General features: G+C 35.7%; 1 protein-coding gene across 1 annotated transcript; it reads left to right on the forward strand.

Moving 5' to 3' along the window:
• Positions 1-2,997: 2,997 nt before the first annotated feature.
• On the forward strand, positions 2,998-5,452 carry LOC148604587 (uncharacterized). Its single transcript, XM_088549676.1, has one exon. It carries the CDS (start codon positions 3,155-3,157, stop codon positions 4,070-4,072), a length of 918 nt encoding a protein of 305 aa, XP_088405802.1. The 5' UTR covers positions 2,998-3,154; the 3' UTR covers positions 4,073-5,452.
• Positions 5,453-19,540: the final 14,088 nt, after the last annotated feature.

The following is a 19,540-nucleotide window of genomic DNA, read 5'->3' on the forward strand; positions in this document are numbered from 1 at the left end:
GTAGAGCCGATGATCACAATTTATAACTTCCGTGAAATAAAGAGAAACCGATGAAAATGTGTTGACTTGTGCACGAATATGGTTTGTACGAATTTTTACTACTATGTTTTAGAAATAAAAAAAAGGCAACCGGACTAAAGGATTTTCGTGTTAATTGTGTGTATTTAAACATATTGCAAACATATTGCCCAGAGTTTTGATTCTGTAATGAATTTAGTCCCCCGAATGTATGACATATATAGCACTAACAAGTGAGGAATTATTTTCTATAGTTTGAAATTCATATTTCCCTTCTTCTTCTTTTTTTTTTGGGGGGGGGAGGGGGGGCTTTCATTTAAAGTTTCATTAAAATTAAACTTAAAAACGTTTTACGAAGATCGCTTACATACTGTGACGGTCCATCTGTCGTAGAGCTTCTCGCAATGTTGATGTGGTTGATATATACCTGGTATCCGTTGTTCGTTGTACATAATTCATATACTGCTGTAATGACTGATAAGCATTAACAACGGTGGTGTTGTATCTGCTTCTTTCTCAAATGTTTCCTGTATTTATTCACCGAAATAGTTTCTTCAGCCGTAATTTAGGAACAGATGTGTACGTTTGTGTGAGCGGGTGGTTACTTAATGCGTAAAACCATTAGAATATTTGATATCAACTTTGATTTTGACAAATTATTCTCTATATGATTATGTCTTTTTTTCATATTAACAATTTTTCAATAAATAAAAATTCCCTTATAGCTCAGGGTAATTGAATTTTTACATCTCTCACACCGAGGAGATATACGAGTAATGCATACTCCCGTTTTTAGCTCACATGTCCCCTTTGGCTATTTTCCATCACTATGTTTCCGTCGTCCATCGTCGTTAATTTTAACATCTACTCTGAAACTGCTACACAGATTGTAACCAAACTTTGCATGAATGTTCTGTAGAACATCTTTAACAATTTGTGCGTTGGAATCTTTTTATCTTACGAAAAACATGGCTGCAATTTCTAAAAATGTCACAGTGTTCAAATTGTAGAATTTTGCACATAACTCAAAAACAGTTGGGTTTAACTAAAATCTGACAGGGAAAAATTGTTCAGCATGATGAATTGAACCTTTGCTGAATTGTTCATAAAGATCCGTTGACGGATGAATGATTTATGGGTCCTTAAATTGATTTTTATTCCGAATTTTACATTAATCTTCTCCTGTTATACTGCAATATAACCAATCATGGCATGATTGCTAATGAACAGTCCTTCACTAAACGAACCTATGTTCAAACGTAACGTACCATGTAAAGTCCCGAATTGCACCTGTGGACATGCCCAAACAACTTCTCATTTTTTTCTCTTTTTTAAGAGCGTCAAACTGACTGAGAGATAAAACCGGATGGATAACTAAGATGCTCTATTGATTTAACGATTCTTGTGACTATAGTACAGTAGGATAAAGAGTTCGGCTTTAGAAAGATAAACAGACTATTTTTGACCAGGTGAGAAATTCAGGCTCTCCATGCAGGGCCCAAAGTGAAAAAAAGATACATTAAACTACATTCCGCGTGTATTATTTTTAGCTCAATTGGCCTACGACCAGGTGAGCTATTGCCGTCACTTGGCATCCGTCGTCGTATGTCGTCGTCATATGCCGTCGTTAACAATTTCTTCAAACACCTTCTCTGAAATTGAATAGATTTTTATGTAACTTAAGATGATTGTTCCTTAGAGTATCCTACACAAAATGACCGTTTGGATTTTCCATTAGTTAAAAAACATGGCCACCGTTACTAAAAATAGAACATATGGGTCAGACTAAAATTAGAATATAAGGGTCAGAGAGTAGTTTTATTGCATATACCTCCAAAATAGTTAGATATAGCTAATATCTTTCAATTGCTGAAATGATCCCTATTATAAGGCCTACAAAAGTTTCTCGGGATCAAAGTTGTCAGAATACTTCATGTTCAGCCAATATCCTGAAAACTATAATAGATAGAATGAAACTTTCAATTGATGAAATGATCATTCTGATAAGTACTACCAAAGTCTTCATGTAGTCAAAATTGGTGGACAACTCCTTGTTAGAGTTATTGCCCTTGAAAGGCAAAAAATTAACCAAGTGAGCGATTCAGGCTCCTGTGAGCCTCTTGTTTATTTTTATATTTATCCTTTCAAAAATGTATCTTTTTTAAGTCGCTAATATTGTAAGCAGCTTCTTGCACTCGTTATTTCAGTACTTAATATTCGCATATGAACCAAGATTTTAGCGGAAGTCATCCGATTTTAAAGCATATCACATTTGTACCAATTCTGATGTTGAAAGTCAGCCCAAATCAGAAACAGTGAATATTTGACGATTAGCGACTTTGAAGATTTTGAACAGTCTTTGATTTACTTTGAATCGCTATATATTTGTCTTTGTAAAGAGGTGGGTGGCTTCAAAAATTCCTCTCTACATGCCTCTCTTTTTTTAAAAAGATAAAACACAAAAAATTTAATATTATCAGCAAACACTATTTGCACTTCTTTGTCTGTATTTTATATTCGGCATTATATATATGACCTGCGACATTGTAGTTAGTTTGATTTACAGCCCAATATCGTGTCTTAGTCATGAACTTACACAAGATTATGTTTGGATTTAGGTATCAATCGGTACGAATTTCAAAATCAATAGTTTGACATGCAGAAAATACATGTCCAACTAAACATTGATTTAGTACAAATACTGATTAAATACCTTCCCCATTCCAGCTGATACTAGGTGATATGAATTGAAAGGTTATCTGAATGTGGCCGATTGAGAGGCGTTGGGAAGGGAAACATACATGAACATATGCGTTAAATTTTTTAATATAGCCCATTAAGAATCACAAGTTTGGTAAAAAGTGCAAATTTATGATCAAATAACGAATGGCAATGTTATGGCATCCGTAACTGTTTCAAAATGACCCCATCCAAACCTGTGTCATTGAACCCACCCCCATTGATATTGTATGTATTCATTAAGTTCGAGTGATTGTTCAGAGTTATAGAGACAGTATAGGAGAAGGGGTTTTCACAGAAAACAAAAGTTAGAAGTGTCGTTGGAAGGATAGTTTACGGATCTCTTCTAGCTTAAAACAGACAACTACATGAAAAAGCAGTACTTATATTAATTATCATGGATATAAGAATTAAATTGTTGATTTTGTTGTGTGTGGTATGTTGTGGACGCTCGACCACGGCAACTAATTCGTCGTCAGCATCGACAGATTCCATGAAAAGTTCAACAACTCCAACGAAAACGTCAACTGCAGCAACAACATCCCCAAAAACGACAGTGTCACAAACTACCACTGAAACACCAACAACTATAAAGACAGAGTCATCAACAGCTATAAAGACAGAGTCATCAACAGGATCGATTTCAACAGAGTCATCACAAACTTCGTCTACAGCGAATCTGACAAATGTTGCATCCACCACAGTTACCACAAGTACGAATTTACCAACACAAACCTGGTCTACACAGAAACCTGCAAATGATGTTACAACCACCACAGTTACCATAAGTACGAGGAAAACTACCCAGTCTTCCAATAAAGTGACTACGACTTCTACGGGTACTTCAGACAAATCAAAATACACACCGGAAGATAAACAAAGAATAAATGGACTTGTGTCAGCGGCCATATGTGTCGGTAGTTTAATTCTTATTGGGTTAGCTTTCTTATCTAGTTTTGTCGATCGCCCGACGGAAAAACTTTCGAAAGACATTCAAGAACGATTTAAGAGGGATGCGTCTAGGAAGAGGAAAGAATCTCACGCCAGAATGGAAACAGCCGAAGACCGAAACGTTAGCTTTGACAATCAGAAAGACAATAAAGGAACTGCATACCATCGCCCAAACGGTAAACAACCGATTACAACAAGTGATATAGAACTTCAACCATCAACATCAGCTAAATCCACCGATGTTGGCGAGAATAAGCTCTTTGAGATTAAAAGTAAAGAACTACCTGGCGAAATGCCCGGACAGGGATCGCCTGGTAAATTTATGAGTACACACCAACCACAAAATACAAGCATACAAGGATAGTTAATACAGAATGTAAGATAGTTCGAAAGTGTCATGTAGGCTAGAAACCACTAATTCCACTTCCCATAGGCTTCTATGCTAATTTCACAATATTCAATGGCTTCTCTGGACTTTACCTTAACTCTTACCTGCAGAGGACTGTATATCAGCATAATTCTACATATGTCAGCACACAATCCTCAGAATGGCATGTGGGGTTAGCAGACTTGCAGTGCAGTACTGGACACCGGAAGTGAAGGGTCTATAAATAGCATGGAAAATCCCAGTGTTTTCTCATGATAGGGGTATATTTAGAAATCATTATGGAGATTAGGCTTCACATCACAAGAAGCAAAATGCACCAATAAAATGTACAGAAATGTTTTTCCTTCCAGAAACTGTTTATTTTTTTTTTAAATAAGATGAGAACTTTCTTCACAGCACTATGAGGAACAGGGGTAATTTCTGCGTATGACTATTTTTGCGTACGTTCCAAATGCTCATTGGTTGAATTGGTGGTTTGTAACCTGTATCACTATTTGAAGTTATGTTTATAACCCTTCCACTTAAAGTATTTCAATTACACATATCACACTCTTCATTTGTACTCCTTGTACATTTTGTAATTCTTGTTCTAGGGACATATTCATGTACATTCTAATTAATCTACAAACGTGCATGTATATCTATCACTTCATTCAAAGAACAGTATAAATCATAGTTTGAGGTTTTCTTTGATACATGCGTACATTATGGCATTTTTATTATACATGTATTTTGCCATACAAATACTGGCGCTTTATTTTGACAATTTTGATGCATCCACCCTTTGACAAATTTGATTACATTATACCTCAGTCTACCCACACGTCATGTTATTGATTTGTAGTGGAAGAAGCTCGCTTTCAATTTTCATTATTTTCAATATTTGGGGCTTTTATCTCCGAAAAAGGAGAGGACAGACGCATTAGCATGTTACTTATTTATTTCCTAAGTAAAACAAAAGTATCAAAAGCAAGCCAGTAACTCTACCGACGAGAACTGTTTCACTCTCTTTTATAAAGCAATAGTTGGAAATGTATAAGAATGTACTAAACTTACATGACAAAACGCGTAATCAGAGGTATTTTTTTCATATGAATGACTCGATAAAAACAAGAAAATCCATACTTCTATACATCAACTGAATTGTTCAATTGCCCGTCATTACACACTTAATGATGTTGACTGATATTTTTTTCATGTTATTTACGTGTCTGTTACTGTATTACACGTATTTTTTAAAGCAATTTTATTACTTTGTTCTTGTTTATTTGATGTTTTTGTTATTGTCTTTAGAATCATTGATCTAAAACACCTCTTCCTAGGAGCTTTTTTTGTATAAAAAAGTTTTACAAGTTATTGTTTATTATGCCTACTTATTAATATAGTGATAAGGGTGTCCGTCGTAGAGGTGAACCTCTGATCTTTTACTCGTGCTACACCACCAAATTGAATTGAAACTTTCACAGAATCTTTCTTACATGATCCCATTGTGCACCTATTTTAGATTTTGACTTGAACTCACACAACAAAACACGGACTTTGTCATTTATAAATATGGGATCAACTTTGTGTACCCATTTTAGATTTTGATCTCCATCAATATGGAGGTCAAAAGATGCACGTTATCCATTGTTTTAGTTGACAATTTTGTTCAACATAACGGCAACTCTTCTCGAGCAGTTTAATATGTAGTAACAGAATAGAAACGTTTGATCGAAATGAGTTTTTCTTTTTTTAAATGTCCATGTATTATTTTTAGGGGGATATAGTTCACTGTGATTAGTGGTTGTCTTTATTTGTTCTTTAGTGTATTTTGGTAACATGTATTTGGTCGCCTTAAAAGTATTTTTATTTATGCATTGCCAATTTCTGTTATTTCGATTTAGGGTTCGATAGCCTTGCCTTTAGTTTTAGCAAGAGTAATATTTCATTGTGGTGGCTAAACGGGACCATTTTGTAACTGGCTACAGACCTTTTTGTTTTAACTGTGGGGTAGTGCCTAAGCATACATAATATTCTTTTCCCGTGTATTTGCAAAGCTGAAAAAATAGAGAAACACTTTGTAAATATTGTGTAACTTTAACGTGCACACAGTCACTGAAGTTTTAGTAAAGACAAGAAAACTATGATCAAAACTCCTTCGAGTTTAAAATATAGTGTACCTGCTTCTCTCAAAATATGTGGCTGTGATAAGTAGTTCCAGAGAAAATTTTAACGAGAAAGGTGCGTACGGAAGAGCATTGATCATGATTACTATACAAAGCGGTTGATATGAAATGTATGCACAAGTTAATGTTGACATGGAAACGAATTTGAAAGGCAGAACATAAAAGGAACAGGTAATGAAACATTTTTTACTGACATGACGATACATAACAAGTTAAAAATAACATTCTAAATCCACATTACTTGTAAACTCTACTAACAAACGGAGACTCGGTGTTATCATTACATGTGTTTGTCGTTTCAAAAAGCACAACAACGGTATAAAAACAACAAAGTCTATCATGGAAAAAAAATAACATGAAGACACATTTTATAACGAAGACAGACCGCTATGTTTTTACTTAAAGCTAAAATAAATCGTGGCCTTAATTATCAGCATTTACAATGATTATGATTTTTTTTTTATAAAAAAGAGTTGTTTTACAAAGAGAAAACTGATAGTATCATCGATTATTTCTTCTTTTTCTTCTTTTTGACTTTTTTCTTCTTTTTCTTCTTCGGCGATCTTTCATGTCCTGAATAATCTGGTTCCGTCAAGAATCCCATGTATCTACTGGACTCCTCCACCGGGGTTAGAGGTGACCCGAAAGCAGTAGGTGGATCTAACTGCGCGCGCATGCTTTCTGTTCCTATGAGGGTCAGATCATCAGAATCGTCTAAGTCAGTCCATTCTCTCATCATTGGGTTAACGACACTTGGTGTGATGATCTGTCCTCTCAACATTGAATTCTGTGTGACTTCTCTTTGGAATCTTGGGACCTTTTCTTGGGCCTCAATATCAGGCATATCGTTGCTTGTGTGGAATATTTTGCCTGCCTTCGTATTCCGAACTAGGTCTGGTCTTCTCTGTTCTGCAGGCATTTTCGTCTCTGCAGGGGCGACGCCCTGGTCGGGAATATGAGGCTCCACTTTCTTGTTATGTTTCCATATACAGAAAGCAATAATCAATACCAGAATGATGAAAATAAGTAGAACAGCAATAACTATCCCAGCACTGGCAGCTGCTGTCAAACCTGATGATGTCGTAGAGTCATCGTCTGAAAGCCAAAAAGAAGAGTGATTGGTATATAGTACATCATGCCTCTTTATGTCGACTGGTCCATGAATAATGCAAACAGAATCACAGTAAAGTTATTTACATTTGGCTTTTAAAATATATATTAAGGTAGCTATATATATCAAGTGCTGTTTGTTTTGGGTTATAACTAACGACAGATGTCTCATAGTAGTACATGACAGTAAAATTGCTAACAACACTCACAGTGAAAGAAAAAAAAAGACGTGTGAACAAAGAAAACGACACATCGAACAAAATCAAGTGTGATATTAACTTAATAGTGTATATTATTTACATACCGCAGCTACCTAAAAATAGGAAAAAAAGCAAGCATGAGAGATGTCACAGTGAGACATTCAAAACATCAAATGATAATCTGACATTTTTTAGTGGAATCCCATATCAAAATTTTGTGTAGTGCAAATTTTCCAAATTATCAGATTTGATCTCTCAAAAATTGATATTTTTCTGGCCGAAGATGAAAAATAAAGCCGTATAGTAAACAAAATCCTACAACATGACTGCATTGTTTGTTTTCTATGAAACAACAAAAATGTCTTTCTTAAGCAGTTTAAGGATCGACTTTCTTTGTAACCATTCATTCAGAAAGTGATTTCACTGTCAATTCAGATTTGATTTTTGACTTCTTTGTACAAAGTCCCCTGTATTGCCACGACAAAAGCGCAAATTCCTCCAATAGCAACGTGTAAGTGTCAAGCAGATGATTGTTTTATCAAATATTTGAAATTGTTAAAATAGCACAACTGGAGAGAAGTGGTGCTTTTTTCCTTTGCTTGGTAGGTATCCGACAAGCTATTTTTATATGTTCATACATTGCTATAAACCAACATTCTAATTATTTTGACGATGCTTACTGTCCTGGTGGAATATGATATAGCCTCCATCGTCACTAACCAATGTAGGAGTCTGTCCAGCATAGCAGCTCTTCGGATACTGTGTCCCGTAAATATTACCATCCGAATTGACATCTACTAGCTAAGGTTTAATATAATTTAAAAATATTATACATGTGTATAAAACTTAACCGCTAGTAAAGAAAAAAAATGAAAATGAAATTTTAATTTTGCGTCACTGTGGATTAATCAAATTTCAACCAGGAACTTAAATCACTGTAAATCATGAATTCTAATAAGCCACAATTTTCTCGAATTAGTTTTTGACACTTGCTTAATGTATTCATTCTGGATGAACGAATTTGCCAAGGACTGACATCGGTAAACCAATCACAACGGAAGTGTACGAGAGTCCCGCCTGACTTGTGCGCACAAGTTTTGAAATAATTCGTCCGCGCATGTTGCATGTTATTTTTTTTTAAATTCCTTCCATGGGACGTCGGGTCATCAGTAGACTTCCCATAACACATGATGTGCGTCTGCGTTAAAAGTTCAAACAATCACATTGTAACTGCAATCTGAACTACTCGGATTTTCCGCCACACATTTGTGTAATGAGAAACCCTGAGGAGTTCCAATAAATAATAACTAATAAATACATACGCCACTTTTGACTGAAAGATTTTGGGACGTTCATATTTTTACGCCCTGTCATTATTAACTTCTTTAACCTTTTGAATTGCTGTGGTCAGATATTTATATCTTACATAGCACGTGAATCTATATGTAGTTGAATCGTCCACTGTGGCATCTGTATTGTACAACATCACTTTATAGTATGTTCCAGATGATTCTGCGTACAAACAGTACAGCTCACCTCCACCTGTAAAACAAACGCAGGAAACAAACTCAGAATGTACTTTGGACATGTATAGGTTAGTCGAACGGCTCAGCAAAACAATTAAGGGTGCATTAGAAAATGTCTTTCGAATGAAAACATGAATACATACTTCGTACATGTGCCTTTTAAATAAATATATATTTATCAAACATGCCGCCCTGTTGTTTCAGTTGCACTATTTGTTTTTGTGTCACCCAATATTTTAATACAAATAGTCGACATAATCAATAAAAAAATCAACATTTGACGAACGTCCCTTTAATCTGAGTTTCCTATATAAATGTATTATCTTTATTTTCCGGTCACTGAGTACAAAAGTGTTTGCTGTCTCTGTCCTTTCAGTCCTATGCCTCTGAACAACTGTATATTCCAAACTACTTTTAAACAAAATTAGGATTTTTTCGAAAACCTACTTGAGTAAGCTTGTACAGTTGAACAGGATGTATAATTAAAAGTCATTTTCTTCGTGTCTGTGCATACATCCAAACTTCCGGTTCCGTTACACTCTCCCGGGGTCGTTATGTTTGACACGTACGACATCTGTCCTTGGAGGAAACTGGGACAATCCTTAGCAAATGACGATGGGTCTAAACCTAAAGATTTATAGATTTTGAGACTAGGTAGAGTGCAAAGTTATACGCTATAGAGGACATCGATAGATATGTCACTTATATAAGTTGGGGACATCCTAGGTTCAAGCAGAGCCGCGTGGTTATATATGCCAAAATTCCGGAAGACTTAACCAATATTCTCAGTGGTTATTTGGTAATATGTTAAATCACAACTATGAATACTTTGTTCTGTATTAGAGCGTCAAATAGACCGTCTTTTAATGAGAAAAGACAATTACCGAAGAAGTAAAAATTTTACCTTTAATTGTTTGCTTAGAAAGATTTTTTTTTAATTTTCCGTTTTTATTAAAAGCCAATGTTCACGTCAAAATAAAAGGGAAAATAAGAGCAATCAACATTTAGGAGCAAATAAGTAAAGCAGGGGAAACTGAACTTTAAGACAGTAAATATATTATTTTTACCAAACGAACTATCGGTAAGCTTACTTGGATCAAATAAAAAGTGGAAGTCTGTGTTAGACGTATCGTTACATACTAAGGAAGATGTCAGAGTAGTTCCAGGTGCTACATACATAAACCTTTCATTATCTGCTTGACTCAGCTGACCTAGAATGAACGAAGACAATAATTCTTTTTTTAATTTTTTGCGCCAAGTATCAACTTGCGTAAGTTCTTACTTTCATGCATATATTTCAGTCCAGATATCATTAGGAAGATTTCCATTCATCATACGCTTGAACAAATACTGGTATGTGTAAAAGTGGTTGGCTTGCATTTATTGTATGCTATTTTAATTATTATACATTACATTTGGCAGCAATATGACTAAATCTCTTTTTTAATAACTTACTAGTTTTAATTACATATTTGTACATCCCAGTTGTAACATATTGAAACTCAATACACAATGCAGCGACGGCCGTTGAGCTGAACAGACCAATAGAACTCGTCCTGTAACAGAAATGATGATAAGTATAAAACATACCGACATATCGCCCTGCAACAAAAATGATAATGAGCTTAAAACAGACCGACAGAACAAGTCCTGTAACAAAAATAATGATGAGCTTAAAACAGACCGACAGAGCAAGCCCTGTAACAAAAATGATGATGCGCTTAAAACAGACGGACAGAACAAGTCCTATAACAAAAATGATGATGAGCTTGAAACAGAACTCGCTCTGTAGCCGAAATGATGATGAGCTTAAAACAAATCGACAGAACAAGCCCTATAACAAAAATGATAATGAGTTTAAAACAGACCGACAGAACTCGTCCTGTATCAAAAATGATAATGAGCTTAAAACAGATCGACAGAACTCAACCTGTAACAAAAATGATGATGAGCTTAAAATGGACTAATTCAATACAACAACTTAAAAAAGAATAAATAAAATACATTTTGTAGAAGCAAAGACCGTTGAAAATAAAATGTCACGATACGAGTCCTTAGTGAAAAGAGTATCGCATATGATCTAAGCATGCGACAGGCTGCGAAAACTTACTGAGAAGATTTCAAGTATTCGATCTTATCGAAACATACAAAAGTCTACAAATACTAACTGAAGCCTTCTGCTCTAAGAATGCCAAAGACAACGAGTACTTACTGGAAAGAGTAATAATCTCCAGTCTGATCAAAACAAGTGAATGTTTGTCCTCCTTTGTTGTAAATGGCATAATTACTGAGGCCAGTAGATGTCAGTGTGATAGATCCTTTATCACTACTTGTCCATGTACCTATTAACGCTGTTGGAATAGTACATCCTGAAACTAAACGTTAACAAATTATTACTGTAGCTCGATTTGTAAATGAGAATATAAAGCAGACAATTAAGAGCAGATATAAACCTTTACAGATGTCATTAATCCATAAAAGTGATGTTTCAGTATAGTGAAAAATTCTTGGAGTTTGTTTGAAAAAAAAGTTTAAAAGTGGATGCCAAATTCGATCTGTGCTTCAATTAAAGAGAAAAGACACATTCTGACGAAATAAAAATTCATGCCATAATAGAGATAGGAATATCGTAATAACACTATTTTATAAAAGAGACTGTTGAGTTTTGCTTTTCCATTTTATAATGCTATAAAAGAAATACAAGTACTACAGATATATAAAATACAAGTACTACAGATATATAAAATATAAAGCAACTTGAAGAAATATTTAAAACTTACCATTCCATTTATAAAAGGCGGTTGTTATAAGAAACAAGAGAATCTTCATTTCCACCGGTCACATGATCATCTTGTAAAATTGACCGTCCTATGTTTTTATTCCAAAACCAAGAATATTGAAATACAACAATGCTAATTACGTTTCCATGTTTTGCGCAGAGATCAAACTCAATGAATTGTTTAAAGAACTTTGAAATCCAAAGAGGACCTCAAAAGGAACTCGTTACATTATATGTTTTAAACAATAGTTAGAGTTCAATTACTAGTGGTGAACGATACATTTGTTATCATTTGAATACTGAAATATCATAGTTTTGGCGGAATAGTACTCTTCTATGAAATGTAATCACAGTTCTGACCCCAAAAGGTACCCCACTATGAAACAAAAGAAAGTTTTGCAGTAGTATTGTGCCAAATTTAAACAGAGGGGTTTATAAGAATTGCCTAAACTGGATTAAATAACGGGATAAACTTAGTGCAATGTTGAAATTCCAATTTAGACGAGTTAAGTATAACAATTAATATAATCTGGATTAAATTAAGATAAGTTGTGTTTAAATTGTAGTAAACGAAGGAATCATAATATATTTTTGGTTTAAACGGTGTGTCGAATTTATCCAAAACATTCAAAAAGAGTGGGGAACAACTCTTTGCATTTAATCCCATTATTCATTTAAATATTTTAGGAGATGAAACGACATCTTACGGACTATTACGAACACCCATTCAATAATTTAAAGAGTTTTTAAATGCAACGTAAGGAGGTAGACTTTAGGTAAGGGACACAATTCTTACAAATCATTGGAACATTTTATACCATCAAAGTAACTTGAATTTATTTCATTCTGTTTAAAATGAAAGCTTGATAAGCTTTGGTGAAAATGAATATGATACAAACGTATCACTGATTTCAAAAGTTATGTTCCTTACCCTAGGTCTACCTCCTTAAACACCTCAGATGTAATGAATTGGAATTAGGGTTAGTGTTAACACAATAGAAAAGCTACCAGAACAGAGTGTTAGGGTTAGGGTTAGAGTCAAGGTTAGGGTTAGGGTGAGAATAACAGAAAATAAAGCAGAACAATACGAAAACAAAACACCAGAGACTTGGGATTAGAGATAGTGATGAGATAATAGAAAAACCACCACAGTAAAGATTAGGGTTAGAGTTAGGGTCAAGGGTTATGGTCAGGGTTAGGATAAGTGCTTGAACAATAGAGAAACAAACAGAACAAGGATCAGGGTTAGAGTTAGGGTCAAGGGTTATGGTCAGGGTTAGGATAAGTGCTTGAACAATAGAGAAACAAACATAACAAGGATCAGGGTTAGAGTTAGGGTCAAGGGTTATGGTCAGGGTTAGGATAAGTGCTTGAACAATAGAGAAACAAACAGAACAAGGATTAGGGTTAGAGTTAGGGTCAAGGGTTAGGATAAGTGTTTGAACAATAAAATGCAAACAGAACAATGGTTAAAGTTAGGGTAAGAGTCAGGGTTAGGATTAGTGTTAAAACAATAGAAAAATATCCACAGCAAAGATTAGGGTTAGAGTTAGGGTCAAGGGTTAGGAATAGACAATAGAAAAGCAAACATAGATTAAGGTTAGGGTAGGAGTCGGGGATAGGATTAGGGTAAGCCTTGCTCCAAGAGTTAGTTACATAAGGGAAAGCAGTCAGCACAATGATACGGAATAGATCTAAAGAACACATCATACATAGTCACATGGGTTAGGGTTGAGGAGGGTTTACATAGAACAGACATGACTGATGAAGATTACGGTTTGCAATAAAAAATTGTCCGAACAAAAGTGAAGACTAGACCTAAAAAACAAACGACAAATAGTCACAGTTTTAAGCCAGATAATGTGTTAGGATAGAGTTATGTTAAAGTTAGTGTTGAGCAAACATAAAAAAGGCCGGGCTGAAGAGAGTTAGGGTAAAAGTTAGGATAAGTGTTATAGTGAGGGTTATAAGTCACGGGTTAAGGTAAGATTTAGTGTTAGATCTCGGGTAAGTTCTTCGTCTTGAATACGGCTAGATCTTAGGTTAGGTCTTCACATGGTTAAACCTAAATCTATAGTTCGGTATAGGGTTATGTCTACACTTATAGATTAAGGGTAGGGTTGGGACAAGGTCTTAGCATTTGTCTAGGGATAAGGTTATATCTAGGGTTAGGATTAGGTCTAGCGATAGGTTAGGTTTCAGTAGAAGTTAGATCTAGACTTAGGTCTATGGCAAGGGTTTAGTTCATGGTAGAGTGTTGGTTTAGGCTTAGGGTTATGTTTAAGGTTGGGATCAGATGTTGATGTGTGTCCAGGGTTATGGTTAAGTTAGGGTTAGGTCTAGAGATAGGTCTAGGTTAGGTTTCGGTTAAAGTTAGATCTAGACGTAGGTCTTGTGTCTGGTGTTGGTCTTGATTGTCTAGCTTGAGGCCTTTGATTAAAGTTATATCTAGAGTTACTTATGGGGTAATGGTAAGATTCACGCACTTGTTTCGGTTCTGGGTTATGTTTAAAGTTAGTGTTTGGAATAGAGTTAAAGAGTTTGTATTAAGGTAAAAGATACTGTCATGATAAGGTTAGAGCTAAGGTTAGGGTCTGAATTTCAGATAAGGTCTAGTATCAAGAAAGTTGCTAGACTCAACCGTTAGATCTACGGTCAGGTGTATGGTAAGGGTTAAGTTTATGGTTATGTGTAGATTTAGGCCTAGGGTTATGTATAAGGTTGAGGTTCAGATATTGCTGTTTGTCTAGGATTATGGTTAAGTTTAGAGTTAGGTCTATGTTAGGGTTTGTTATGGGATTTAGGGTCAGGCCTCGTTACTTATTTAGATTAGGGGTTATGACTTGGATCATTGTTACGAAAACAATTAAAAAGTTAGTACGGGTCAAAGAACTAGGGTTAGGGTTAGAATTTCGGATAAGGTCCAGTGTCACGAAAGTTGTTTGAGTTAAACGTAAGATCTAGGTTCAGTTAGGCTTAGGGGTATGGTTAAGCAAAGGGTTAGGCTTAGGTTTCTGTTTAGGGTTGGTGTCAAGCCATGGTATTTGTCTAGGGTTAGGTTTAGGGCTATGGCCAACAAATGCGAGAAATAGTTTATCGATTAGGTTACGGTTGGAGAAGGAGATACACATGAGGGCGAATAAAGTTAGTTAAAAGGAAATGGTTAAGGGTAGAGTTGGGTTTGAATCTTCAGAATTGTGCTGGGTTACTTGCGTCTATCGCAAGTTGTATTGGTTAAGGCTTTGTGCTAGGCCTTTGTGTTATAAATGTAATTGTTAAGCAAGAACCTTCTAGTGTTAAACCTCTTTTCGGTGGCTACTGAAGCAGCTGTGCTTATATGTTAAGGGATATTTCTGCTGCTGCTGCTTCTGGTCGCACTCGGGGTCATCCTTCCTGCTGCTGCTTGTATATGGGGGTATTTTTGCTGCTGTTTCTGTTCATATTCTGAGTCATCCTTCCTGCTGCTGCTTGTATATGGAGGTATTTCTGCTGCTGGTGATCGTCCTCGGGGTCATCCGTCCTGCTGCTGCTTGTATATTGGAGGTATCTTTGCTGCTGCTTCTATCCGCTGTTGCTCGAATATAGGCGAAAGTCTGCTGCTTTTTGTTGTAGCTGCTAGTTTGTGTTTTATTCACGAGGCTAATTAAGGTTTTCCAGTAACTTGTGGTATTTTCGAGAGATGTTTTTTAAAGTAAAATGAATGTTTTCTCCTAGTTGCAGATATTCCTGCTTTGAAATAAAGGCTTCCTTTGTTTTCTGGGGTTTTGTTCATTTTGCTATGATGTTGCACTTTGTTATTCTTAATCAGTTTGTATGATATTAAGAAACAAGGAAGAATTATGTGTCCATATCTTTTATTACAAATAATATAAACAAAAAAGTTTATACATAGTCACAAGTATAGTCTACATCAAACTTGTTGTACAAGATGACTTCAATAAAAAATTATAACCAAAATTGAAGGGCTGGACCTAAAACAAGGACATAAAGTGCAAGATATCCTAATAAAGATGATATCGTAAAACTTTCAATTCAATTCAAAACACTTGTTTTTTCTCACATGAGAAGCCTTATTTCCCTGATAACGACCAAAGCCAAGGTTGATCAACTTGGATTTCCTCAGATGAAAGAGCGCCATGGAGCCGGTTATAACTGTCGTTTGGAGCTATCGAACATTGATCAAACTTGTGTGTCGTACAAAATAGTAAGCACAGTATGCCAAGAGAAAGACGGCAATCCAGAGAGTCCCTGTGACAACTATGAAAAAACTAAAGTAAATTTATAAGAAGAATATACAACAGAAGCCTTACGAAGTTGCGGTATCGAAAAGGCAGAAACATTGTTGTGCCATAAATTTAAATGATACAATTCTTTTCCCGTCCTGCAATGCTTGCACAGAAATAGAGTGAAATTTAACGATTATAGCCGATGACGGAAGGAACGTATCAATAGAGATGCCAAGATGCAAGTTACGCATGATCGATTCGCAGAACTCCAGAAGTGGCACTGTCCTTACTTATACATAGAAAGAACACCAAGATATCAAGCAAAACAATTAATCCATCAATTATCAAATACGAGAAAAACATTAAAATGTTCATTGGTGATCGAAGTAGTTGGGTCATATATGTGTACAAAAAATATTCCTGAAAGGGTCTTTATCCATGACAACAACTGGAGACCGAATACAAATACGGTTGTAATGTAACAGTGTTCTGTGGTTCACATTTGGACGAATGGTTTGTAATCGACCCTATCATAACATCTCTAAGTACTGATTTTGCGTTTATTTGCATTGTTCTGGATGGCAAGGTGAAACTCCGATGAATATTCATCTGGTTCTCGTGAACCAACCGGATGTGCCCCTTCAAGCTGTCTTTCCGACTCAATATTTTAGAACAGTGAGAACAAGGAAACCTTTGGTTTAGAGTAATATTGGATGTATTCACACACGAACACCATTTACTGGTTGAACGTTTGCCATGAATTTTGTCTTCATGTCGTTTTCTGTTACAATTGCATGCAAATTCCATTCCGCATATACGACAGGAATACGATGGAAGGTCGTGGAAAATTCTGTGATGTTGGATATAACTCTGTTTGTTTTCAAAGTTCTCTCCGCATATCTCACAAACGAATGACATTTCTGAAAAAGAAATCAGGGTGATCTCCCTTTTTTTATTAAAATACACAAGTATTAGTATACCAAGCGTCACAGAAAGATTTTTGTTCACTGTTTCTAAATGATGAAACGTATTTATATTCATAGAATTACATCGGGTATACAATACCTATTAGTCTAACAAGGACACTAAACCGAAACACTTAACCGGACGGTAAAAAAGATTATTAGCATAACAACAATAGCATAATTGATCGAACCTTACCTACGAGGGTCCCTGGTTGCAAGTAAGCAAGCTTACTTCGAGGTTTGGGTTAAACACAAATAAACACAAATAAACATTCAAATGAACCCACTCCTGCAAGAAACCAGGTGCCAAAAGCTAACTTCGAGATTAATGTCCTTAGCTTTTCTCTTCTATAAGTCTGCAAGAGAATGACGATTTCGACAATGTGCGGAGTGTTTATCCTCCCCGCGACCGCACGCGATTGGATCTCACACGTTTGAATTTCATAGGTCGCAATTAAAATCATTTGAATCCAAAAGACGACGCTAAGGGGGAGGCGGAATTCATCTTTAACTCGTCCGCGCCGGACTAATACACTTTGGCAAGGGGTGGAAAGGGTAAAAAAATCAGTGGTTAAAACTGTCAGAGTCCAAAGGGTCGGTGACCACTTACGATTATGGGTACCCAGATGTGTCTTGGAATAACATCAAAAACGTAGGACGATGAAATCGTAAATAAAATAGATAAAAATAAGTGTATATAGTTGTATAGTACAACTACACTTAAGAAAAGAAAAAGAGACTCCCTCCTTACAAAAAGAGGGTGGGGGAGTACAAAAACAGTCGGCGACAGCATAACAAACATATTTACCATCAGAGCCTCATAACACGGGTCAAAGTTTGGATGTAAGTAACTTGAAAACATACTATAGCAGGGAAAAGTTCATTCTCCTAATAAAGAACCCATCATATAATACTTAAGCAAAAAATGGGGCGAAGGAAACAAATCACGAATGAAAATATGGAGAGAAAAATAAAATTCCGTATACAGTTCAATGGTTTACCCCATAACGGGTCAAATCTAGTGCACGCCGCATGTAAACATTGAAAATATGAACAAGAAATCGGTTTACCCAAAAGAGCCTCATAACATGTTCAAAGCAAGTTTAGGTGTACCGACATGCAAATATCGAAAACACTATAGCAGTAAAAAGTTCAATCTCCTTATAATAACAAAAGACAAACATTAAGCGATCATATAAGTCTCAAACTTTAACAAAAAGGGCGTAGAAAACAAACGACAAATGAAAATATAGAGAGAAATTTAAAATTTGTCAATTGTTTACCCAATGGACCCCCATGACATCAGGTCAAGTACACGCGACATGTAAACATTGACAGTATGAAAAAAAGAATTTACCCGTTAGAGCCCTATATAAAATGTAAACGGTTGAGTGTGTCTATTATAGGAGATGAATTAGTCGACTATAAAAATCCCAAATGAAGGGCAATACACCATTCAAAAGCTATTGACGTTGCAAATGTACAACGTGTAAACCTTACGATAGTCAGTATAATCTTTAGACGTTAGTCAAAATAGAAACATTAATTATTCAAACAGAATACAAAAAATATTAAAACAAAAATAATGAAAACAATGATAAAATTTTATTTTTTAGTGGTAAACATTGCACAACACGTCCTTACACCCGTAATGTATTCATAAAGCCAATAAAAACAGTTAAAAATCAATACATGGGTTATTGAAATCACCAGTAAAATGGGATGTTTCAAACATATCTATATGCTATATATCAGCATAATTCTACATATGTCAGCTCACAATCCTCAGAATGGCATGTGGGGTTAGCAGACTTGCAGTGCAGTACTGGTCACCGAAAGTGAAGTGTCTATAAACAGCATGGAAATCCCAGTGTTTTCACAAGATAGGGGTATATTTAGAAATCATTATGGAGATTAGGCTTCACATCACAAGAAGCAAAATGCACCTATCAAATATAGAGAAATGTTTTTCCTTTCAGAAATTGTTTAAATTTTTTAAATAAGATGAGAACTTTTTTCACAGCACTATGAGGAACAGGGGTAATTTCTGCGTAGGACTATTTTTGCGTACGTTTTAAATGCTCATTGGTTGAATTGGTGGTGTGTAACCTATAATGACACTAATTAAGACACTTAATGAGGATATCAATGAAGGTGGTTTCCCACTCCCAACCTTTAAGGCCCCCCCTTCCTACTTCAAAAGGTCCTCATGTTCCCTTTATTGGTCCCCCATCTATGTCCACTCCCGGTCACCCAAGGTCCACTTCCGGTCATACACAAGGTTCACCTCCGGTAACCTTCCCTCTACCGGTTACTCCCGGTCCACGGTCATGGGTGTGACGTCATGCGCATGCGCATTGATGTGCACCACCATGCATCACCGAAAAATACGACCTGAAACGTGCATCTACACTACTACTGATACAGGGTAGACGATATAGAATTGAAACAAACACTTACAATGCATATA

This window comes from Perna viridis, chromosome 10 (assembly GCF_037379345.1).
Source record: "Perna viridis isolate PV_CMFRI_1.1 ecotype Kerala chromosome 10, ASM3737934v1, whole genome shotgun sequence".
Lineage (NCBI taxonomy): Eukaryota > Metazoa > Mollusca > Bivalvia > Mytilida > Mytilidae > Perna > Perna viridis.

What these genes read in the sequence shown, in the direction of transcription:
- LOC148604587 (XM_088549676.1), top strand. Translation starts at nt 3,155, where the DNA reads ATGGATATAAGAATTAAATTGTTGATTTTGTTGTGTGTGGTATGTTGT.